Below are 26,721 nucleotides of genomic sequence, written 5' to 3' on the forward strand. Positions count from 1 at the left end.
TGAGGAAGATTAGCCTTGAGCTGACATCCACTGCCAATCCTCCTCTTTTTGCTGGAGATGATAGGTAACCTTGAAAAGAGCTGTTTTAGTGGAATTATAGGAAAGAGAACTATGATTAGAGTGGCCTCAAGAGAGAATGGAGGGAAAGGAAGTGGAGATGGTAAGTATTTGAAGGGGTTTTGTTGTAGAGGAGAACAGAGGAATGGGGACTACAGTTAGTTGGAGAGGAATGAAGGGCAAAGGAAAGTTTTAAAAAATCGTTGATATTACAGTTTATTTATCTGCTGATGGGAATGATTGATTGGAGAGGAAAACAATTGATGGAGCAATGTCCTTGAGTAGGCAAGAGAGCTTAGGTTCAGGTGCTCAAATAGAGGAGTTGGCCTTAGAGAGAAGCACAAATATTTTATCCATAGTAACAGAAGGGAAAGCAGAATATAGGGGTGCAGTTACAGGTAAGTCAGTAGATGTTATGTTAGGAGCCTGTGGAAATTTTCTTCTGATTTTCCATGAAATAGGAAGCAAGTTCATCAGCTGAGAATGGCTGTGGGGAAGAAGAGTTGGAATGTTCAGGAGAAAGGAGATATGAAATAAAGTGCTCAATAAATATGAACTATTATTATAGTTGGTATTTAGTCTGTGAAAATGGTAGATTGGAAGGGGGAGAGAGTTTTTAAAATTCAAAGATAATTCATTGTCTTTGTGATAATGATTATGGTTATTATTTCACAATGTATACATTTATCAAAATTTCACATTGTACACCTTAAATATATACGATTTTTGTCAGTCATACCTCAATAAAGCTGGAATAAAAAGAATAAACCTCATAGCAGGGCAATTTCAGTGAAAATTCATCATATGATTTGAAATACAACGTAATGAGAGAAGAGCTCTAGTTGGGTGGAGAAGCACCAGGAATACCAAGAGAGACATTTGAAGGAAGTGGCATTCACTCAAAGTAAAGCTCTTGCTCACGAGAGAGTCTGAGCATGGGATGAACTTGTGGGAAACTGATGATAATTTCACTCGGCTTTCACCCCAGATGATACACATAAGAAATCATTTTCATAAAAGTACCTTGCGTATTAAGAGTTTGCATAATGTTAATTCCTTAGACAGGAACCCCTCAAACACAGAGAGCCAATAAAAAATATATAAATCATAAAACCAGGAAAATTACCCATGTAATATTTAAGACTCTGGTTTGGTCACTTTGGCTGTTGCTATTTTTTTCACAAGCTTTCTAAACATAGTTTTCCAAAACACAAGTTGGTGATGAAAGGAGTTGTTTATTGGTTAAGGTGGGTCTTGCCCGCTCTTGTAATGCATTTCAGGTCTGGGTAAATCAGTTACTGTATTTTTTGTGTTACATAAGTATTGTTTAGTTGAAAATATGTGACTTGACTGGGCCGGCCCTGTGGCCGAGTGGTTAAATTTGTGTACTCTGCTTCGGTGGCCTGGGGTTCTCTGGTTTGGGTCCTGGGTGCAGACCTATGCACCACTCATGAAGCCATGCTGTGGTAGCATCCCATGTAGAAGAACTAGGATGACCTACAACTAAGATATACAACTATGTACTGGAGCTTTGGGGAGGAAAAAAAAAAAGAGGAAGATTGGCAACAGATGTTAGCTCAGGGCCAATCGTCCTCACCAAAAAAAAAAAAGCATAAAAATATGTGACTTGACATTCTCCAAATAGATCTTCATGTTTGAACAATAGAGTTGAATCTTCTCACTTCCAAAAAAAGACAATTGTTACCCCTACACACATAGAAGCACTGTCACTCTGGTGACTTTTTCAAGGGTATTTTGTGTTGTGTTGGATGAAGACATGTATTCAAGAAGCCATAATATAACAGTACGTATTAAGAATGCCTATAGTATTTGTGAATACTATATAATGCCTAGAGGATTTGAATTAAGTCTAAATTAAGGGAAAGTAGGTTTTCAGTTGACTTGTTGATTGCTTTCTATGCACTAGACATTGTAGTAAGTATTGTGTAACTTAATCCTACTACTTGTGAGGAAACTGAAGCTCAGAGAGGTTAAATAACGTTAGAGGACACACAGAGCTCATAAGTAGGTTTCAGACCCAGATGTGGGTGACAACAAACCCTTTCCATTATAGCACATTGATTCCAGGGAGAGAGAGTGATATGGGGGAGGATATTCCAATACAAGGGGCAGTAAGAGCAAAGAAAAGTACAGAGGTGGGAAAAGGTAGAGAAAGTATGTGTGTGTGTGTATTGGGAAGTGGAGGGAGAAAGTGAGTAATCCAATGTGACTTGTGCACTATGTGTGTGTGTATGGAGGAGGTAGAATATATAGTGATAAATAAGGCTGAAAATATAGATTGTAAACAGATCATGGGAGGGAGGCCTCAAAATTTAAGTTAATCTGGGCATTGTTTTGCAGGAAGTCATCAATTTTAAGATTATTGTTCTGACAAGAGAATCACATCTACTATGTGAGCATCAATTGGCCAGCACTGCATTCAGGACCTTTGTTCTGTTTTGTTTCATAGTTGCACATTCTTTTGGAAGACAGGACTATAGATATTAAAGTGGGTTCTTAAAATTAGTAGTTGAGTGTAGTTATCAATTTCATATGGTAGTTTATAGAATTTATGATTATTTTATTAAATTATTTTGTGTCATGAAATTAGGAATACAACTATAGAATAGTTTAATGTTAGCTCACTATTTTTCTAAGACCATAAGATAGAATTTTAAAATCCTATTTTTCAGATACTGATCGAGCTTTGTCATTACTGGAAGAATACTGCAAAAAATTAAGGAAACCAGAGGAGCAGCAGTTGAACAATGCTGTTAAAAAGGTGATGGGTATCTTTAAGAGCAGCTTATTCCAAGCTTTGCTAGGTATGTATTAAAAAATTATTTATCATCTTAATGGTCAGAATCAGGCTTAATAGTTTCAGTAATGTGATCAAAGAACCTGATGTTAACCAAATTTAAAACTGAAATAATTTTCCTTGATAGTATAAGGAAATCTTTGTTTTTTCTTTTTCTTATTTAAGATTAGCCTAAAAAAGAACTGTTATAAAATAGAAACAAAGTGTAGGTTATTAAAAAATATAAATATTGAAAGAATGATTCTTGTATAGGAAGAAAACTTTACACAGGAAAAAACTTGAATAGTTTGTTGCAAAAAATTGAGGACAAATATGCTAAAGGAGGAAGTTGCCTTCTTCTTGAGGAGGAATTGCCTAACCTGAAAAATGATGTCAGATTCTACTCAGAATCTTAGTTCTACTTTTATTCTCTTCTTAAAACAAAAATTAAAACACTCTGTATCTTTTTGGCTTCTCTTAAGTAAGTTTATGATTCAAATTGAAAAGTTGATTGATGAAAGTCTCAGTGCATTGGATTTTTTGTCAATTTATCATGACTCTAAATACATAATGTTTAACCTTATGTTTATTCTTGAATTTATTAAAGATTGTGAAGAAAGTCAAGGATATGCTTATTTATGTATGTCTTCATATATACATCTTTTGCATTTATGCAGATAAATTTTAATTCTTTTTTTCATGATATTTTAGGAGTGAAAATAAACTAGCTAAAGATATAAACAAACACCCCCTCTCAACAAAAACAATCAATTAACAAAATGATTAAAAAAGTCCTCACTTAATTATACGATATATTTTACTGGATTTAAACAGTACATGTTAAAGAAATAACTGAGTCTACTAGACATTATCATTACTTTTTCAGGCCTAGTGGTTACTGATATAAAATCTAAAAATGGGAATTTGTGAGGATTAATCTTGAAAATATTTTATCTATGTTTTTATTATAAATGTCTATACTTATTGACAAAACTCCAACTTTATGGTTTGAATATAATTTAAAAACCATTAAATTTTGAAAATTTGAAAATCAGTCTATTGAATAAAAATAGAATGAAAAGCTTTATAGGATTATTTTGCCTGTGGATTAATTTCTTTAAAATATTCTTTTGTGGCTGGTAAGAATTAATGACACGAATAACTATAATCATCTTAGCCGGTATTAAATAAAAACAACTCTAAATGAAATCTTATAGAATTTAAATAAACCCTGTCATTAGAAAATAGAATTTTAGAGAACATTTTTAAGCCACAAATTTCTCAATTAAAAATTAATAGTTTCATCTAGTTAATATTTAGTAAAGGCCATTAACTGAATGGCAATGTCTCTAAATAGATTTGTATGATGTGTTTAGTTAATATTGGCTAAGTCTTTTGAGAGTTTGAGTCTTTGAGAACTTGATTTAGGAAGAGTATCGTTGGATGCTTTAGATATTCTACTATACTTTAGTAGTGTAACCATTTGGTAATGCAACATCATTACATAGGGAATAAAAGATGAAATGAATGACAAAGAATTGCAATTTTGCCATTGTTTTGAGTGAGTGATAAATATGTCGGCAAAAAGCCTATAGCGTAGTTTGAATTTCTCTAATAAAATGAGAGGCAACAATAATCTGTAAAAAGCTGTTATGTAAGTAATCCTGATGCCCAGCTTTGAATGGATAAATTTGCTTTGGCTGGTCTTTAAAAGTCATTTTGGGATAAACCAGAGTGCAAAGAATGGAACAACATTATATAACAAAACATAATTTTCTACTGCAATAAATTGATAATTTATTCCGATTGAATGTTGAGTGTCTCACCGTGCATTTTCTTTAATGACACAAAAGAAGAAAAACCATGTAGCCCTCTGCATCCTGGAGGGGATTATATCTTTATGAAAGGATAAGTAGGGAGCAATTGATAAATAGGGCATTGGTTATGGTCTATAATTTACTTTCTGTTTGAACTAACTCCCTTCCGCACTTTTCTTGTTATAAGTAATCAAAGATAGTGGCTTCACCAATTGTTCTGATATTCAGATAGCCAGTACCTTGATAAAATACCTTGCATGAGTGTCAATTAACCGAAGAAATACAGGGAAATCATAATGCAGAAAACTCAACCTAAATGGATAGTAAAGTAAAATACTATTATTGCAGAATGTGCTGTAATATTTACATGTGACCAGGAAACTAAGCATTCTCTCTACAGATGACAAGTATCAATTTGAAAATGAACGCTATCCTCCTTTTGTGGTCCTTCATCACATGCTTAAAAAAAACCCAAACACTGGTATGTCTTAGATGGTATAATCTTTGAGGACAGAATTCTGTCTGCATAACTTTGACTGTTATTATAGTGCATAAAAGCATTTTATAACTGGGTTCTGTGATAATAGGGTGGAAGTTGATAGCAAAGGTATTGTATTTTCTTAATTTTTAAAATATAACAATATCTGACTTTAAAAGTAATATATGCACATTCTGTAAGATTTTAAAAATAACATAGAAGAATATAAAATCCGATGGTAAGATATATTGTTCTTATGGTAAAGAGCAGGATATGTGATAAGCGTAGAGAATGATAAACTATTTACCTTTCTTCCTCTTTGCTTCTAGAATGCCTGTGTTCTTTGTTTTGATTTTCCATTTAGCAATAATTGACAATAAAGACACTTTAAGTTTTTAAAAGTTAGTAATTAGTCTTCATCAAAGTACAAAAAAAGAAAAATGCCTAAAATAGCAATATGCTGGAAGAAGCACATTTCGATGTTAAGCTTAGGGTGACATCTTGTGGTAATACCAAGGAAAAAATTTTGTCAAATGGATAATTACAGTTTTATGATGATTGTGTTATGAACACTACAGAATTTGAATATCAGTGAATTGGAATTCCATGATATTTTACAAATTAATTTAGATTTCTTTTATTTAGTATAGCTGAAACATTTCAGATTTTCAAGGCACTATATTAAGTTTTTTATTCTTCATTTAGGGATGAAGAGCAAGATAGAAAGTTTTAATTATTTTTATGGTTCTCTTCCAGATCTACTTTGAAAATTTAAAGATCTATATTATCGCCATAATTATTTGTAAAAATTATTTTAATAATGTAATGGGTCAGTTAATTTTTGGATATGTACTATAAATGTTCTTCATTTTTATACCTTATTGAAAATTATCTTATTCTTTATTCATTACTTATACAAATATGGATAGAACTATGTGTATATATTTAATAGGTTTCAACCCCTTCTAAAATCTTGTTAACCTTGCTTTAATTTTATTTCCTCTTATTTCACTGCAGTGTTTGAGGGGGAATTTTTGGGAAAGATGTAGAACAAAATGGGCAGTAAAGTGATATTTTCCTTAAAATTTTGCCAGTAGCAACATCTTAGAAATGTGCTAATCCTACTTTATGGAGGCTTGCATGTCAGACTTTGCATTAGAGTTAGAATATTTTTCATTTCCCTAAAGCATAACCTAGAACCCCATAGATACTTGAGATTACTAGCAATACGGGTGATACGGTAGATATACTACATATTGGGATTTATTACTTACTTGTTGAAGCCTTCTACCATGTCCCTATTTACTAGCAGCTTTCACCAGCTCATTCATTATGTCTTACAGCAGTTTGTTTATATTAGTATAAAGTACTTATTACATTGCCTTATGATAAATTGAATATATTTCTGTCCCCTTGATAGACTGAGTAACTTGAGAGTTGGGGTTATATCTAATTAATCTAGTACCTCCAGTTTGTGGACCTTTAACAATAATAGGTTGTCAATAAGTTTTATTTATTCATTTACTCAACAATTCAGTAGACATTGTGCTAGGCAATAGGGATCCAACAGTAAACTATAGAAGAAAATACAGTCCTTGTTCTTGTGGGTAAAGGAAATCAAGTAGGGGAAAAGAGACATTAGGTATGTGGTTTGTTAATTATTTAAGTATAATGATGATAGGTGCTACAAAAATCAATCTGTGTCAGAGTTTTATCACATTTTAGTTTGAGAAAGAAAGCCTGCAAATTTTCCCAATGTAGTAATTCTAATGTAATATTTTAATTTCAAAATAACATCTATTTGAAACATCATGGCTATTTTGGTCTTAATTGTTCATTATAATGTATAATTTTTCCACCTGATCATAGAAAGTCAAAGGATTTTTTATAGATTATATTGAGAGTGAAGGCCCACACAATTATCTGATTTGGAACAACTTGGCTTTAATCCTCCAAAGCTGAGATTCTGAGCTGTGGTTCTTGGACCAGCAGCATTAGCATCACCTGGGAACTTAGCATTGCAAATTCTTGGGCCTCACCCCAGACCTACTGAATCAGAAACTCTGGAAGTAAGGCTCAGTAAATGGTATTTTAATAAGGCTTCCAGGTGATTCTGAGGCATGCTAAAATTTGAGAACATATGTTCAAATGGCTAGATATTTGGCCACACAAAGAAAGTGACAGAGTATGTGAATATTATTAATAAACTTGGGAAAATATGACAGTGGCATTTCTTCATTCTTGGGTACTATAAAGATCTGATTTGATCTTTAACAAGTATAATGAGCAATTATCATTCTGGAATGTATCTTGAGTACTTTGAGAATCCATAAATTAATGAATAGCATTGTGGCATCTAATTTTCTTTTTAAAATACAATAGCGCATCTTAAGCATTGAAGTGATTTTTTTTCCTTTGGATACTTAATGTTAGTTTCTACCTATGGGGCTCTGGATAGAGAATAGCAAAGCTACACTGAGGTGCTGCTGTTGCCATGTGTGAAGCTCACTCATTAGGTAAGTGCTTGCTGCCACTCACAACCTCAAAGGATGTACTCTAGTTAAACAACTAAATTACCATATATCATAAAATAAGTCTTGACTGGTCAAAGCAGGGAACGTTAAATTCTTAGATACTAAGGTCTACTGTGTTCCCAAGTATTTGTTTACAATACCTATTAAAGTAATAAGAGTGCAGTATTCTAATTATTGCAATTGAGTAATAATAATTAATGAAGTATTTGTGAAATGCTTACCTATTTATATGTACATATGCAGATGGATATTATTAAAGACCAAATCTTTACCCTTAAGGAGGTTAAGGCCAGTTGGGAAGATAATATTCACGTACATTCAAACAAGTACAAGACAGGGTATAATCAAAGACTAAACTCTGGAGGCTGGACCAAAGTACTGAAGGAGTTCAGAGAAGCATGGGATCATTGTAGATTGGTGTTGCCAGGGCAGCTTTTATATAACATGTCAACTTGAGCTGGGTCTTGTCACCGATAGGATTTGGGTAAGAAGAGAAGATAGAGAAGGACATTTTTTCCCACCTATCCATCCATCCATTCATTCATTCAAAAGATATTTATTAAACACTGTGCCAAGCACTATGATAACACTGGGAAGACAAGCATTAAACAAAATTGCGTACGTAGTTTATATTTACAATTGTGTTAAATACCACAAAGAAGTACAGGGTGCTGTGAACGAGAGACTTAACTTTAGCGGTGGAATTAGGGAAAGCTTCCTTAGGGAAGTGGTATTTGAGGTGATGAAAATTATGCAGTTTCATAGAGGTCAGAAGAAGAGTGAGGAAATGGATGTGACGAACAGCGGCAAGATGTTTTTGATATTTATGCTTTTAAAATGTCCTCTAGGAGTTGGATTAGGCATCACATTAGATTTAAATCTCTTCCAAAGACTTAAGTTTGAAAGTAAACTTGAGAAACAAGAGTGGTAAGCATAAAATGTGGCCCAAACAATCCTTATAATTCCCTTTGTTAAACTGCCTTATACTAAGTGTGATTAGTTGTGTGTTTCATGTCAGGCAGGATCAAGTATTTCTTAAGTTAAATTTGGCACTTTAGATTGGATGCTATCAAGAGAATTAGATGCTATTCTTGGCTCTGGACTTTGTATATTTGCTGCAGGATTTATGTCACCAGATGGCACCATTTAACTAAATTTATGTACTTATAATGCTTGTAAGGCTGGTTGTTTTTAAATGAAGGATGCTTTTATTTGTGCTATAACTGAAATAGGTAAAAATTAATTTATTTCAATGGCATATGAAACTTCTCTACAGAGAAAGGTAATGCAACCCCCAAAATTTGTTGAGAGCATGAAAGGATCTGGAGGTTTCTACTAAGTACATAATAAATGAAAATTTGGTGACAGTCACTGTCACTAATGTATAGTAGCTGGCAAAATAGCAGAACACAATAGATTTATCCCTCTAGGTTTTCCTACAGCCAGCGTAGTAATATTATGACTAGTTTAGCCTTGAGTTTAACTTTCAGATGTAGGGACTTGATATGCATAATGACAAAAATATAGAGAAAATTTTAAAAGATTATTTTAGGAATAAACCCTTTCAAGATGTCTTGAAATATTATGGTAATAATACGTTAAAAAAGTTTTGTCAATAGAGTATATGTTCTGTTGAACTATAGAACTAGTAAAATTAATAGAACATGATATAGACGTTCTTTTATAGTATAAACATTCATCCCAAGGAAATGAATATTTTATTTTCTTGGTTAAAAACTTCCTTGGTTCTTTCCCTACTTTTAGGCCAAATTAGTCACTTTCTCCCTTCTGTTACTATACTGTTTGTTCATTTTTCCGGTGGAGCACTTATCTCACGGTATTATTGTTAACTGAATACATGTTGGTCTCAGTAGACTGTGAGCTTCTTGAATGCAGGGACTGGTTCTAATCAGAGTGTAGCACGGTGTCTGCCATGGAATATTCTGTCATTAGATTTCTCTCATTTGGCAAAATATATTTTGAATTCCTGCTATGTAAGAGACACTATGTTAGGCCTTGGGAACTTAGTGACAAGAGAGATGTGGACCCTATTTTCATGGAGCTCCTGGTCTACTAAGGGAAACAGACATTAAACAAATAAGTACAATTGTGATAAGTGCTTTGAAATAAATAGTTATGTGGATTAAACAGTAAAATCGTAAGGAATTACTTGAACTGGTCAAATTCATATTCTTGTATTGTGTTTGTTTAAAAATGTTTAGATGCTATTTATTAATTGAAACCTGTAGTAGTTATCTATTATCCTTGGAATGAAATTCAAACTTCTCACCTGTGAGGTTGCCTATTACCTCTGCTTACCTCTCATCTCATCTCTTACCACTCTTCCCTACTCAAAATACTGCAGCCACACTGGCCTTCTCTCTGCTCCTAAATGCTGCCCAGGACATTTTTACTTGCTTTTCTTTTGTTTGGAGTACGTTCCTACCTAGATCTTTGCCTTATTGGCTTATCTTGTCATTTAGGTCTCAGTGTCTCTACAGGACCTTTCCACCTCACTCTCCACGTCCACCCTATCTCCAATTCACATTTATCACATTACCTGTTTGTGTGTTTTTTGCATTACTTTCTCCACTAGAATGTAAATCCATAAGAGCAGCCATCCTGCCTATCTTATTAATTGCTGTATCTCTTAAATTAGCTTAGTGCCTAGCACATAAGGGCCACTAAATAAATATTTGTTAAGTGAATGGATGAAGAAGTGAGTGTTGCTGCATACCTGGTACTGTGTTAGATTCTTGTTTAAGTTAGAAATGTACTCATTTGAAAGGAGTAGAAAGCTCATGCAAGTAGGATTTTATTTTTACTACATAAGGAGAAGTCCAAAGGTAGGCAGTGGCTGACATTAAGTCAGCATCTCAGTAAGGTTCTGGTCAGTGTCTCTGCTGAGTGGGAATTGTAACATGACCTCAGGGAGGAATGTAGGAGTATAGTGCCAGTATAACCTAAGGCGTGTGTTGTCAGCCAGGCAGAGAGCCTGGGAGCTTTGCCTGAGCCAAAAGAATATACCCCATGTCCCACCAAACGGACTTCTGCATCAGAGACCAACAGTATATCCAGTGACCAGATGGATAAGGACATTGCTCAAGGACCAGAGAAGCCAAAGGACAGCATGTACATCCAATGAACCCAACCTATTTCTACCGCCAATACTATCATGGCAGATAAATCGTATGCCTTCCCCCAGAATTGTCTACTCCCATATAACAGAGCATTATTTTACTGAGAGACAAGGAGGAGAGACTATTTAAATTATTGAATCAAACTACACTTTAAACTGGATTGGATGGTCAGTTTTCCCAATTAACCAGAAACTGAGGGTTTCTGAAGCAGCTGGATAAGTCACAGACATAGTAAAGAGCTATATGTTTTGTTTGCAGATCCATGGTGTGGTGTAAGTTGTATGTGTGAACCCACTATACTGAAGCACAGATCTCAATGTTGATTCTTACCTCTTTACGCTGCTTTCAGATTTAGTATTGAGTGATGAAAAGAACTAACCACAAGAAGGAACAATGGAAAAAGATGTGTTCCACAAGTGTGTCATAGGAAATAACTCTGTTATTTCATACTCTTAACTCTGGCTCCTGTCAATTCTGGCTCCTGCCAAAGGGAAGTGGTAGAGAATGAGGAGCATTGGTTTACCCTAGTTTGTTTACATGAGTCAGTCCTAAGAGTTGCTTAAGAAAACATCTATCCTCCACCTCATTTGTTGCTCAGAAGCCATAGAACTTCTTAGACCACGATGGGAATTCCAAACATTCCAATATTAACCTGCAGATATACCATGCAGCATAAATTTCCATGATTTCTACTTTCTGGGTTCTACCTTATATTCAGTTTCTAGTTTGTTGCCGAAATAATAGATCTTCATGAAACCATAAGATTAGAATTCTCTTTGCAGGATTCTGTATCTGCAAATCCAGTCTTCAAATGTACCTAGAGCCACCAAACTCCAGTTCTTACAAAATGCCTTAATCATGAATCCCTAAAAGTTTAAAGCATTTTTTAAATTCATAGAAAGGTATTGAATGAATATTAACTAATACTTTCAGAAAAACCTTGAGTTTTGAAAATAGCCATTTGAAAATAAACAATTACTTCAGAAATAAGCCTTGTGCTTTAGAAATAGTTGCTGCAAGAGTTTTTTGAAGAAGAGTTTAAGAGCTCTTCAATCGATCGAAATAGTACGATAATTATAAAGGTGAATTTTAGATTTCATTAATTGAGATAATTAATATCATTAACAAAACCTGCTTATTTTAGGTGCAGGGCTCCATTTAGTAATTTTCAGGATACATGTTCATGTTCTTCTTGCTGTTTTTCTCATACATATCTGATTTTTAAAACTATATCTCTTCTAGAAATGGAGCCCCTGGAAATATGGAAAATTTAACGTATTTAACAGGGCTCTGCAAATTCTAAACAAATTTTGGTGCAGGATACTTCCATTTCCTGAATTTGAATATTTATAATTATAACATGGAAGGTGTGAGCTAATGCAATGACTTTCTTTATAAACATGGGTGATTACGGAGAGGAATATTGACTCTGCATATTGAATGAAGACTATAGGAAAACAGTAATATTCTACATAGTAATTTCTACTTTCAAATTTAAATTATTGTCATTATTTTGGCTTTGTTTGTGAACAATTCATTCCTTGGATCAGTTTCTTGATCTCCTTTCTAGCAATAATCCCTTCTTCCACCACATCTCAGCCATCACTCTTATGTTTTACTCTGTATCTTATCATTATTAATGACCACACCCTTCTAAAATCTCCACTCTCTGACCACCACTCATCACCTATTGATCCAGTTCATTTCTATATTTTCCATATCAATCATTCTTTGATCCCATAAACACTGCTAAACCATCAGCTCTATACATTTTCATGATCTATTAGCTACCATAAGTCTTCATGTTCCTCCTTACCCAACTTAGCATTCATGATTCATTGCTATAATTACTCATTTGCATACAGCTTCAATTTCTTTGTCGTTCCCTCTATCTGCTGGCAAAAACCATCCTCTGGTTAAGTCTATCTCTCTTTATGCCATGCCTGCACCAATGCAGCCAAATGTAGCTGAGAAATACACATAACCTTGTTAACTGGTTTCACTTTATGACCAAAAAAGCCTATTGTATTTCCTGGGACAGTTCAATTTCTTTTATATCCTGATTCAATCCATTTGTAAGTCCTATTGCCAGATTTTAAAATTAAGTCCAGAATCCTACCACTTCTTACCATCTCCATCATGCCATCCTGGTCTAAGCTACCATAGTCTCTTATCTGGTCTACTGCATTAGCTTCCTAACTGATAACCCTTTGTTTTCACTCTTGCCCCATCCGTCTTCTGCATAACATCCAGAGTGACCTTTTGAAACAAAAGATAATTTATCTCACTATTTTAAAAACCCTCCATTGGCTTCCTATCACTATCAAAACAAAATTCAGAGTCCTCATCATGACTATAAGGTCTTACATAATCTGACTCCTGGCTACCTCTCCCACCTCTTCTACTAATACTTTCAGCATTGTCCATTCCCTTCCAATCATGTTGGCCTTGAAATTTTCCTTGAACAATCTTTCTACTTCAGGGCATTAGTACTTACTATTTTCTCTTCCTGAAAGTGTTTGCCTACTTTCTCACTCATTCAAGTGCCTGTCCAATTGCCATCTCCTCAGGCCTTTCCTGATAGCCTTGTCTAAAATAGCCATCTTTCTTCGATTATTCTTTTCTTCTTACTCTAGTTAATTTTGTTTATTGTACTTATCAACATATATTTATTGGTGCTATTTATTTGTGGTCTTTCCCTCCCAACTATACTATAAGCTTCTTGAAGGCAGGACTTGGTTGTCGTGTTCACTCCTCTAATCCCAATGCTTAGTAGAGTTCATGGAATATAATAGAAAATAATATAATTTGGTGAATTAGGGAAAAGCTAATTTACTACTGATGGTCAACTTTTAAATTTGGGCACGATAATTGCATTAACATTTTCTTTGTCTTTGCTTTTTCTTTAAAATAAAAATTATTAAATTCTTAGATGATAAGTACTGTGTTGAAAAAGATATTCACTTAAAAAGAGTTCTTTTGTTTGCAATATTTTATAGTTAATACAGTAGAGATTTTGCATTTGTTTTCAGGGTCTTTGTGCCAAGAGCTCAGGGCATCGAAGAATGTGATTTATGAGGTTAGGAAAGTACATTAGGTTAATTATGCTGCTGCATTGCCAGACAATCTCTTGGAGTTTGCTGGTATGCAGCGATCAAAACAGCATCATTTAAAATTGCTAGACCTATTAAAACATGCAAATTTTACTTGTTTACATGTCCTGCTCCTTTTTGAGGTTACTGCTGATAATATAAAAGACATTTATGGTATCTGCAATACTATGAAAATTTAACAGAATAAAAATATGGATCTCTGTTAATAATATGACTTAACTTCTAGTATTTAATGTAGAAGACTTCTCAGATGTTGTTCTTTGATATACTTGAAGCTTTCTCTTAGAATTCTTGACTGCATCTCAGCTGTTTTGAGAAATTTAAAACTACCACTTAAAAATATATTCTTACTGATATAGTTATTCTTTATGGTGTATTTTCCCAAGCTTTCATTAGTTTATTCATTAATTGAACTAATATTTATGGAGCACCTATGATGTGTCAAACACTGATATAGATGCTGGGTATATATCAGTGAACAAGACAGACAGATATTCCTGCTCTCATGGAACTTGTAGTTAAGTGGTGAGTATCAGCAATGTGCAAACAGCACAGAGAAAAATAGGGCAGGGAAGGGGAATAGAGAATACCATGGAGGGGAAGAAGGGTTACTATTTTAAATAAAGTAGTAAAGTCCTTTCTAAGAAGACATTTAAAAAAAGACTTGAGGGAGTTGAGGGACTGAGTCATATGGCTATCTTCAGAGAAAAGAGCAAGTACAAAGGCCTTGAGGGAGGAATATGCCTAGATTATTCCAGAAATAGTAAGAGTCCAGTGTGATGGACTCAGTCACTCTTGGTTGAGAGACAGTAGTAGGAAATGAGCTTGCTTATGGTAGGGGGACAGATTATGTAGGGATTTATTAGCCATTATGAAGACATTGGCTTTTATTGTGAATGAGCTAGGAATCTGTTGGAGGGTTTTGAGAAGAATGATGTGATCTGACTTAATGTTTAAAATGGTCAACTCTGCATTACCTGTTGAGAATCACCTGAAAGGATGCAAGGAGGGAAATGGAGGAGATGAGTTAGGAGTTCATTGTAATATTCCAGGTAGAGATGATTGTGATTTAGATTAGGGTGTGGCAGCAGTGAGAATGGTGAGAAGTGGTCAGATTCTAGATTTTGAAGGTAGAGCCAATGGAATTTGCTAATAGATTGGATGTCAGGTATGAGAAAAATAGAAAAGTTAAAGAGGACTCATTTTTTTTTTTTTTTTTTGCCTGAGTATCTGCAAGTATGGCATTCCCATTTTCAGAGATGAGGAAGTCTAGGAAAGCAGCATATTTGGGGGTGGTGGTGGTGGAAGATCAATAGTCTGATTTTGGAGGTGTGAAATTTGAGATGCATACTAGACACTGATGTAGGTATGTTAAGTATACAGTTGGATATAGAAATCCACGATACAAAGGAAATATCAGACATTGAAGGTTAAATTTAGGAGAAGTCAGAGTGTCAATGTTTTTTAATACCATGAGACTGGAGGGAGAAGTAAGAGGTCATGACATGTACAATACTATGAACATTTTCATTAAATTCTATGAAGCTGATAATGTTCATAATTGAGATATTAAAATTATTTTCTTGCCAAATTTTATGCAAAAAAAGTTTCATTAAAATTTTGTTTAGAAACCAATTAGTCAGATATAGCACAGCTTTTTATTAGCTTTTACCTTTTTTAAATTAAACAAATTTATCTCCAAACTTCTGGAAAGTGTCAATTACTAGATAAAAAATTTATTATAACTGACCTGAGTTCTAATTTCCATGAATAGTAGCATGTGGGATTCAATTTCAAATTTAAAAGAGGTCATACTTATTCAAGCACTTTAAGAATCTACCTGATTTATTAGCACACATGAATTTAACTTTTTTGCCTTCTGGAATTGATTTATCAAGATAATTTCTAATGTGACACAGATTAAGGCTAGAAATAGATGACTCTTGGACTTAGAGTTCTTGGCTGAAAATAACAGACCAATACTATGTAGTTTAAGTAGAAAAGGGATTTATTGGAATGATATAAGACACCTTACAGAAACTGCAGGAAGGCTGGAGATCCAACTCAGGCAGGAACCAAGAAATACAAAGCACAGTTAGGATTTTACCCCAGAAAACGTGTTCTAAGGACACTGACTCTTGCCATCTCTGGTGGCTACCAGCCACCACACTGCTGGACTCTGGTTCCTTAACACTCATCACTATGCCTTACATTCTTGATTCTATGATAGTCATCATGAATTATTTTTGACCATTCCAGCACTGCTAGGTCACTCTGTGAAGATTAAAAGTCCTTGCTTGGTTAAGAAATATGTAAATATGGCTGTGACATAATGAATATATATTTGATCTCTGCCCCTTTTCCTTGGTACACAGCTTCTAAAAACCTTCAAATCTCCAAAGTAATGTGTCTTTTTGTGTGCTAATGAGATGACAGATGGCTGGGCACTCCTGGGTAGCCTCAGGATGAGAGTTGGTTGCCAAGGGAACCAATCCTGTGATTAGAAAGTTAGAACTTTCAGCTCACTCTTGACTTCTGGAGAGGGAAGAAGGGCTGGAGATTGACTTCAGTCACCAATGGCCAATGACTTAATCAGTCATGCCCATGGAATGAGGCCTCCATAAAAATCCCTGAAGTACTGGGTTTGGAGAGCTTCTGGGTTAGTGAACCAGTGGAGGTGCTGGGAGGGTGGTGCACCTGGAGAGGACATGGGGCTCAACACCCCTTCCCCTGTACCTTTCCCTATGCATCTCTTTTATCTGGCTGTTCCTGAATTGTATCCTTTTATAATAAACCAATAATCTAATAAGTAAACCTTTTCTGATTTCTGTGAGACTTTAGAATGCAAATTACTGAACCAGAGGAGGGGGTTATAGGAACCTTCAGTTTATAAATGGTCAGTCAGAAGCACAGGTGACAACCTAGATTTGTGATTGGCATCTGAAGTGGGGTGGGGGAGTCAGTGTTGTGGGACTGAGCCCTCAATATGTGGGGTCTGATGCTAACTCCAAGTAGATAGTATCAGAATTGGATTGATTGTAGGACACCCAGTTGGTGTCCATAGAGAACTAGAGAATTGCTAGGTGTAGGAAACTTCCACACACTTGGAGTCCAGAAGTGTTTAGAATGGAGTGTTAGGATAAGAAACAGAGGTTTTTTTCTTGCAGTGACACTCCACTTTGAGAAAGACCTGAAGTTTGCTTGTGGAAATGGATGTTGTAAAGGTTGCAGCTTGTGAGTTTTTGTGGAGTGGTAGAAGGAGGGTCATCTGAAATCAGACAGGAAGTTGTAGTGTTAGATGTGGGTGAATGTGACTCATAATAAATACATGCGGTGAATTGAAGTAGCTTATAGATGTTTCAGTTGTGTATAGATGTGCATTTTGTGTATTTCTAAGTGGTTTGGTTCAGTTAGGTGCAGTTTCTTTCGTTCATCTCATGTTTCTTGAAGAAAAAATTGTGGTGGGCTTCCCAGAAGGAAGTCTCAAGTAGGGACTTGAGTGGGATATAACTTTTTCGTTATGCAAAAAAAGGTAGATATGTAGGGGGCAAAGAGGAAAAGACAGAAATTAAGGCAAAAGAAGAAAAGGAAATAAATCTGCAAAAATGTGGGTATTTTTTAAAAAGTGATACTTTTTTGAAGAAATAAAGATTTAATACATTTTGGGTTCTCGGAGGGTAGATTTTATCATTCTTTTCTTTTTCTCATTATGTGCCTGGCACAGACCTAAAAATAATTTCCATTGTTGGGGACTATATACAAGGTGTTGTTCTAGGCTCTTTATGTAAATTATTGATAAGCCTTACAACAACAATGTTCAATAGTTATATTCATTCTCCAAAGTTAATGAAAATTGTGAACCTCTACATCTGAGAAGTTCAATGAACCTTAGAAGGATAAATACAAGGAAAATCACACCAAGGCACATTATAATTAAATTGCTGAAAAGCAGTGATAAAGAGAAAATCCTAAAAGTAGCTACAGAAACAAAGACACAGATGTCTTGTCAGAAACTATGTAAGCAAGAAGACAATGCAATGACATCTTAAAATTGAAAGAAAGAAAACCTGTCACCCTAGAATTCTTTGTTCAATAGAAGCATCCTTCAAAAATGACGGCAAAAAGAATAAAGATTTATTTCAGAGAAACAAAACTAACTTTGGGAGAATTGATTATATGCAGACTTACACTATAAGAAATGTTAAAGAAAATTCTTTAAGAGGAAGGCAAGTGATACAAGATTGAAATTTGGATCTGTGTAAATAAACAAAAAACATTGAAAATATTAAATCTGGGTAAAAGTAAAAAGTTTACCTCTTATTTTAAAATTTCTTTATAGGGGCTGGCCCGGTGGTGCAGCAGTTAAATGCGCATGTTCTACATTGGCGGCCTGGGGTTTGCCAGTTCAGATCCTGGGTGCCGACATGGCACCGCTTGGCAAGCCATGCTGTGGGAGGTGTCCCACGTATATAGTAGAGGAAGATGGGCACGGATGTTAGCTCAGGGCCAGACTTCCTCAGCAAAAAGAGGAGGATTGGCAGTAGTTAGCTCAAGGCTAATCTTCCTAAAAAAAAAAAAAAAAAGAATATAAAAAATTTCTTTATACATAATTGATTATCTAAAGCAAAAATAATAATAGTATATCATGGATATATAACAACAGTAGTATGGAAGACCAAAGGAAAGAAATAGAAGTATACTATTGTAAGGTTTATACTATACATGAAATAGCATAATAGTATTTGAAGGAATGCTGTGATAAAGTAAAGATGTATATTGTAAAACTTGGGGAAATCGCTAAAACAATAAAACAAAGATATTGCTAATAAGCCAATTGTGGAGATAAAGTAGAAAACTAAAAAATACTTAGTGAATCAAAAAGAGGACATGAAAAGAGGGGAAAAAAGGGATCAGAGAACAGATAGGTCAAAAAGAAAACCAATAGTGAGGTGGTAGACTTAAACCTAAACAGTTCGATCGCCAGACAAGATAAAAATGAAAAATTGTACTATACGCTAGCTATAAGAAATCCACTTTAAATATGAAGACTCAGATGGATTAAAAGTAAAAACAAATATCAAACACTAGTTATAAGAAAGCTACAATGGCTATATTAACATCAGGCAATGGAGGCATCAGGACAAAGAATATTACCTGGGGTTAACAGATATTTTATGATAAAGGGGCCAATTTATCAAGAAAACATAACAGCCTTAAATAAGTAGGCAACTACTAGCAGATCTTCACAATTTGTGAAGCAGAAATTGAAAGGAAAAGTAGGCAAATACATAATTTTAGTAAGAGATTTTTTTAAACTACACTTTCAGTAATTGTTAGAACAAGCAGAGGGAGAATCTGTAAAGATATAGAAACATCCATGAAAAACCTGTAGCTGGAAAAATGGTGGAGTCAGGAACTCTAAAAGTTCATCTCTCCATAAGAGAAATGGAAAAACTGGCAAAAACTTTCAGAATCAACTTTTTCAGAACTCTGGAAATTAATCAAAAGCTCATAGCAATGTGGATTTTTTAAAAACTTGCCCTGGTCACATCTCATGTTCCCCAGATCAACAATATCCTTGAAAATAAATCCTGCATTCCCATTACAGGTAATGGAGTGAAGAGAATATACTATATATGCAGAAAAAATTATACTTATTTGTTTTGACCTATATAGTGCCTCCATGGAATACTGGCTCAAGAGGCTTGCTTTTGTCTCACCTAACTCAGAGCTCACCCAGTACCAAAGTGGCTATTGTGGAGCATTTGTCAAAACACTTACAAGCAAATGTTTTGTTTTTTCCTTTTAGATGCAATGGGACAAAGAATAGACTAACCAAAAGCTTGACAAGAAAAGCTGGGGAATGAGATACTTTGGAGAATAAGGGCTTTAAAAAGCTCTGATATATTCCTAGGAAACTAAAAGGCCATATGCGTATGTATTACTGTGCACATACTCTGGAAAGATCAGTGTAGACCCTAAGGTCTCACCTCTGGTTGACCTTGAGGATCTGCAGAATCAGGAGTGAAGGCTAGCACAGATTTGTAGACTCCCTGAGTGAGAGTTGAAAATATGGCCCAGCATACAAGAGCTCTTTTGCAAAGGTGGAGAATTTTTGGTCCCAGTGATTAGCAAAATCTCTGTCCAACGAGTAGCTGACCACTAAATGGAACAGAGACTTCAGAAGCCGCAAATGACAAAGAATACAGACTTTACAAAATTAATTGAGGTAGTCACTAAACAAACAAACAGAAACAACTACAACAAACGGAAACAACAAATTCTAGGAAGGGGAAAGAACCTAGGTTCCATAGTTCTCTTATTATAATATTTACAATGATCACCTGTCCTCCATAAGCCTCTGCTCTGACTGGTGGGCCACAGTGACATTCTTAGGCAACTGTTTGAAGGGCTGTGAGTCTCTGTTTTCACCATTCAGTTTAGACTTTTGTTCACCTAGAACTTTTTTGCTTAAACAGATCAAGTAAGCATATAGTAGGCTTCCTATCTATTTCACTTCTAGGAACACTATGATCCGTTAGCCAACACTATAGTCTGTACCAGTCAGACTATTTTCTTTTTATCTTTTGAAGGTATGCTATTTTGGTGAGGAAGAGTGGCCCTGAGCTAACATCTGTTGTCAATCTTCCTCATTTTTTTCTTTTCTCCCCAAAGCCCCAGTACATAGTTGTATATCCTAGTTGTATGCCCTTCTAGTTCTTCTGTGTGGGATGCTACCACAGCATGTCTTGATGAGTGGTGTGTATGTCCACACCCAGGATCTGCACCGGTGAATCTTGGGCTGCCAAACCCATCGGGATCCAATTGCTCTCATTGCATTTAGGTGTCTACAGTTCCCACTGTGAAGTCTGGCCTACAGAGGAGAGCAATCATAGAGCACTTCAAGGATGCTGGGGCTCCCCACACAAATTTATTCCTCACAGTATTGACCAAAGTTATGTCTTCTGGGCCCTCGCAGTGTGGTTTTAAATGACAAATCCACCCTAACCTTCCAATCTTCCTAAGCCTTTGAATACCTTCTTCTGCATTAAACCAAGGCATGTCTGGCATTTTCAGTTTGCTCATGGTGGGCCACCTTTTGGTCCATGTTTCAGGTAACCAACCCAAACAAACTGTTAGAGTTCTTTCTAACTGCCTGAGCTACAACACAAATGCAGAATCTCTGTTTAGTGGGATTATGTCAATAAATTTGGCCTGATCCAACTTTATGTTCCTCCCACCATTATCCTATACTCTTAGTATCCATTCTCACACATGGTCACTGGGTTTCTGTCTGTATAAATGAGAAAACTCAAGTAATTCCTTTGGAGTATAACTAACATTCCTCTTCATGGGTCACACATTGTACCTGACCTTTAGCATCCTGCCGGGACTTGAGTCTAGTTACAGGTCTAGAAGCAAAGAGGGATGATACAGGTGGGTCCTGAGGTGAATCAGCATTATCTTACATGGCATTTGCTTCAGTGGAAGCCATTACAGTTTCCTCAGATAATGCACGGTTAACTCCCTTAGACAGAAGAGGAAAGGCCTATGCCACTGGGATTGGGGCTGCTACTGCCATTAGGAGTGGAGAGGCCACTTTTGCTGGGAATGAGGAGGCCAGTTCCACTGGGAGAAGGAAGACGTCTTCCACTATAGAGAAGAATCATCAGAATTTAGGAGCTCAATATTCCCAGCCTCAACAAGGTCTTTCTACACATCCCCATCCCAGTTTATAGGATCTCATTATTTCCTGCTCAATTCCCTCATTTTAACAGTAGACATCCTGTTAAACTTGTATTGTTCAACTCGCTTTGTAATTCTGCCAGCTCTGGGACGAGGGTCTGCATTTTATTTTTAGCAATTTCAGCCCTGTAGCTATAGGAGGTAAGAGTCTCCTTCAGGGCAACAGAGAAGCTCTTCTGTCATTTATGCAGTGCTTGAGCTGGGAATTTGAATCCCTGAGCTCATCCTTTTTTGTTTTTTACCACTTTGTTCAGTGACATTAGGAGCAACCAACCAACCTCATATCCTAGCAATGAACAATTAGATATTAAAAAAAATGCAGTACAATTTAGCACACATCAAAGCATGAAATCCTCAGGAATACATTTAACAAAATATGTTGTGTAAGACCTTTTTTATTTGGTAGAAAATTATGAATTTTATTTTCCATCAAAAGATCTATACATAGTAAATCCATAGATCTGGAATCACTTTCTTAAGTCAAATGATAATTTAAATTGAACTATATCCTTACAGGGTAAATTGTTGGAAGTGACTACTGATGAAGGATTTAAAATGATTTTTTTCAGCTTTACTGAGGTATAACTGATAAATAACATTATAAGATATTTAAAGTGTACAGTGTGACAATTTGATATACGTATATGATGTGAAAGTATTCCCCCATCAACTTAATTAACACATCCATCACCTCATATGTTTACCCTTCCCCCTTTTTTTCTGGTGAGAACATTTAAGTTCTACTCTCTTAGAGAATTTCAATTATATAATGCAGTGTTAGCAACTGTAGTCACCATGTTATACATTAGATCCTCAGACCTTAATCATCTTATAACTGAAAGTTTGTACAGTTTTAGCAACCTCTCCTTATTTCCTCCACCTTCCAGCCCCTGGCAACCACTTTTCTACTCTTTGTTTCTATGAGTTAGACCTTTTTTTTTTTTTTTTTTAAGATTCTACATATAAGTGATACCTATGTGCGGTATTTGTCTTTCTCTGTTTGGCTTACTTCACTTAGCATAATGCCTTCCAGGTTCACCCATGTTGTCACAAATGGCAGGATTTCCTTCCTTTTTTAAGGCTGACTAATATTCCATTGTATGTATATATTTGTATTCACCACATTTTCTTGATCCATTCATCTATTATCCTAAGTATGGTTACTTAGGTCTTAAGTATGGAAACTGAGGTTGATTCCATATCTTGGCTACTGTGAATACTGCTGCAATGAACATGGGAGTACAGATATCTCTTTCAGATAAAACTTTATTTTCAGGAATTAACTAAGGCCTAAATAACTGGAAAAATATTCCATGTTTCTTGCTTGGAAAGCTCAATATTGTTAAGATGTCAAGTCTCCCCAAACTTTTCTATAAATTCAATGCAATCTCAATAAAAATCTCAGCAAAATTTTTTAGAAATTAAAAAGCTGTATTCTAAAATTTATCTAGAAATGCAAAAAATCTAGAATAGCTGAAGCAAATTTGAAAAAAAACTAAATTAGAGAACTTACAGTATCTAATTACAGAACATTATAAAGCTAACATAATCAAGACAATGTGGTATTGGCATAAGGATAATATAGATCAATGGAACAGAATAGGGAATCCAAAAATAGATCTAATGTATAGGTTTAATTGATTTTTGAGAAAGGTGCCAAAATACTTCAGTGGGGGAAACAATAGTTTTTCAACAAATGATGTTAGAACAACTGGATAGCTATGTGGGAAAAGTGAACTTTGGGACTTACTTCACATCTCACAGAAGAATTAACTTAAAATGGATCACAAACCTAAGTATAAGAAGTGAACATATAAAACCTCTAGAAGAAAACATAGGAGAAATTCTTTGCAACCATGAAGTAGACAAAGGTCTTGTTGTTGTTGTTGAGGAAGACTCACCTTGAGCTAACATCTATTGCCAGTCTTCCTCGTTTTTTGCTTGAGGAAGATTAGCCCTGAGCTAACATCTGTGCCAGTCTTCCTCTATTTCGTATGTGGGTCTCCACCGCAGTATGGCCTTGAGTGGTGTAGGTCTGTGCCTGGGATCTGAACCTGCAAATCCAGGCTGCTGAAGTGGAGCATGCCGAACTTAACTACTATGCCACGGGGCTGGCCCCAAAGGTTTCTTGAAAGATAAATTGAACTTCATAAAAGTTAAAAACTTCTGCCTTTCAAAAGACACCATCAAGAACATGGAAAGGGAAGCCAGAGACTGGGAGAAAATATTGCAACGTGTACATCTGACAGAGGACTTTTCACAGTTTAAAAAGAACTCTTACAACTGTAGAATAAGAAGACAAATCACCCACCCAATGAAAACAATGGACAAAAGATCTTTAGGAAACTTCACAAAATAAGATATTTGAATGGCAAATGAGTACATTAAAATATGCTCACCATCTTTAGTCATTAGGGAAATGCAAATTAAAGCCACAGTGAGATACTACTACACAGCTTTAGCTAGCTTAAAATTAAAAAGACTCACAATAACAAATGTTGGCAGGAACTCCTGTACATTTCTAGTGGGAAGGTAAAATGGTACAACCACTTTGGAAGACAGTTTGGTAGTTTCTCAAAAAATTAAACTCATGCTTATTTGAAGCTGCCATTCTGCTTGAATAAGAGAGATGAAAATGAAAGAGAAATGGAAATATTTGCCCGCATAAAGCATTGTATAAGAATGTTTATAGCAGTTTTACTCAGAGTAGCCCTAAACTGGATCCCAAGTGTCTACCAGTAGATGAATAGATAAACAATCTGTACTTGGATATATCTATATACTGGAATACTACACAGCAATAAAAAGGAGCAAACTATATGCTACAACATAAATGAATCTCAAAAACATTATGCTGAACAAAATAAGCCAGATACAAAAGAGTGCACACTAAATGATTCTATTTGTATTAAATTCTATTAAAAATCTGATTTATTTTGACAGAAAGCACATAGTGGTTGTCTGAGGTTTAGAGTCTGGGGTGGGAGGACAGATTGGCTAGAAAATGGCACAAGGAAACTTTTTTTTTTTTAAAGATTTTATTTTTTCCTTTTTCTCCCCAAAGCCCCCCGGTACATAGTTGTGTATTCTTTGTTGTGGCTTCTTCTAGTTGTGGAATGTGGGACGCTGCCTCAGTGTGGTCTGATGAGCAGTGCCATGTCCGCGCCCAGGATTCGAACTAACGAAACACTGGGCCACCTGCAGCGGAGCGCGCGAACTTAACCACTCGGCCACGGGGCCAGCCCCTACAAGGAAACTTTTTTTAATCCACTCACCTACTGATGGATATTTGGGGTCCAGTTTGGGGCTGCTATGACAAAGCTGTTATAAATATTTTTGTACGATTCTTTTTCGGTGATGGAAATGTTCTATATCTTGATTGTTGTGTTGGCTGTATGAGTGTGGACATTTGCCAAAACTCATTAAACTGTACACTTAAAATGGAATCATCCTATTTTTTGTAAATTATCCCTCAATAAAATTTATTTAAAAAGCCCACTGAGGCTGATGGAGGTAAAGCTACTTGCTTAGGCTTACATAGCTAGTAAGTGACAGAGAATGGATTGAAATTCTTGCTTATTTGACTCCAGGTTCATCCTCTTTCCACTATATTATGCAGCCTTTTTATACCCACAACAGGTGCTCAATCAATATTGAATTAAAAGTAAATGTGAGCAGAGGGATTAAAGGCCTTAAGAGTGAGGCAAGAAATATATATTTCGTCTTGAAGGTATTATAGGTAGGAAAGAATAGGAGAAATCATTTAGGCACCCCTTTCATGTCTACATTGTGCCTTGGGCTTATTTGTCACATTTTATTATAATTATTTTACACAAATCTCTCTCTACCAAGGAACTGTCATTTCTTTAAAGAGAAGAGCTTCACCTAACTCATTTTTTATCTCTTAACTCATTTTTTATCTCTAGCTCTGACTAGTACCTAAGAAGGCTCAACAAATGGGAATGAATGAATGAGAATTACATGCTAGAGCTTTAAGAAATACTAATTGTTTGATGAAAGGCATAAGAGGAGGACATTTTTGGATTAGAGGAAAGCAATTCCAAAATAAGCAATGGAAGACTGGACTTTGAGCATGGTGTAGTGAAAAGAGTGTGGACTTTCAGATTAGATCCTGGCTTTGCCACTTATTAACTGTGTGATTTGGAGCAAGCTAATTAACTTCTCAGAGTCCTATAGTTTTCATCGGCAAATTGAAGATAGTAATACTTATGGAGTTGGTTTTGAGGATATATGAAATAAGATATATGAAAAGTTTAGCATTTTCTCGGGCTAAAACCAGATGGTCAATATAAATGGTAAACATTTCCCTTCTCCCATTTTCTCTGCTCATTGGTATTCAGGAATTCTTAGCTCTAAATTGAACATCAGTCTTAAACCTGGTCGTTTCAGGTTTACAAGGACTCTAGGCTGAAAATAGTTCAAAGTCAGTTAAAATCTGCTTGGATCAACTTAATTTTCACCCACTGCTGGTGACACTCTTTTATATTTGACCTCAAAATTCACAGTAAAATTATGCCAGCAGTAGTGGGAATTCTTGCTTGTAAGCAGGAGCCTACAATGACATGTTCTTATAGTTGACGGTCTCTTTTAAGCAAAGATGTGGTTTTGCTCTTTTGAGGAGTAGAAAGTGTAGATCTATGGTTAAGCAGATGGACCACTAAATTGACTTAGAGATAAGTCACTTACTAGCTGTGTAACCTTAAGCCTGTATTCAATCTCTCTGAGCCTCAATTTTCATATCTGTAAAATGGAGCTAACAGTACATAACAAGGTTGTTGTAAGTGTTAAATGAAATTTTAAATGTGAAAGACTTAGCATAGTAACTTGCATATTGTAAGTGCTCAGTAAAATCATTGCTATAAGCATCATCATTAAATTATTCAAGAGAGAAATCTCAATGAAAAGATTTACAGATCTAAGAGAATAGCACCAGAGATCTATTGGAACATTTGCGAGGTTTATAGCATAGTGGGCTTATACTATAGATTCATTGTTTACCAGTGTAGAACCACATGTGC

General features: G+C 35.3%; 1 protein-coding gene across 8 annotated transcripts in view; it reads left to right on the plus strand.

Moving 5' to 3' along the window:
• The window catches only part of DLG2 (discs large MAGUK scaffold protein 2), a 1,809,506-nt gene that overhangs the window by 16,023 nt on the left and 1,766,762 nt on the right, over positions 1-26,721 (plus strand). For all 8 annotated transcript variants that reach the window (XM_044753763.2, XM_070490530.1, XM_070490528.1 and 5 more), the window contains exon 2: positions 2,751-2,882. In XM_044753763.2, the coding sequence (XP_044609698.1) occupies positions 2,751-2,882 (132 nt within the window). The remainder of the gene's footprint in view (positions 1-2,750; positions 2,883-26,721) is intronic.

This window comes from Equus asinus, chromosome 20, assembly GCF_041296235.1.
Source record: "Equus asinus isolate D_3611 breed Donkey chromosome 20, EquAss-T2T_v2, whole genome shotgun sequence".
Lineage (NCBI taxonomy): Eukaryota > Metazoa > Chordata > Mammalia > Perissodactyla > Equidae > Equus > Equus asinus.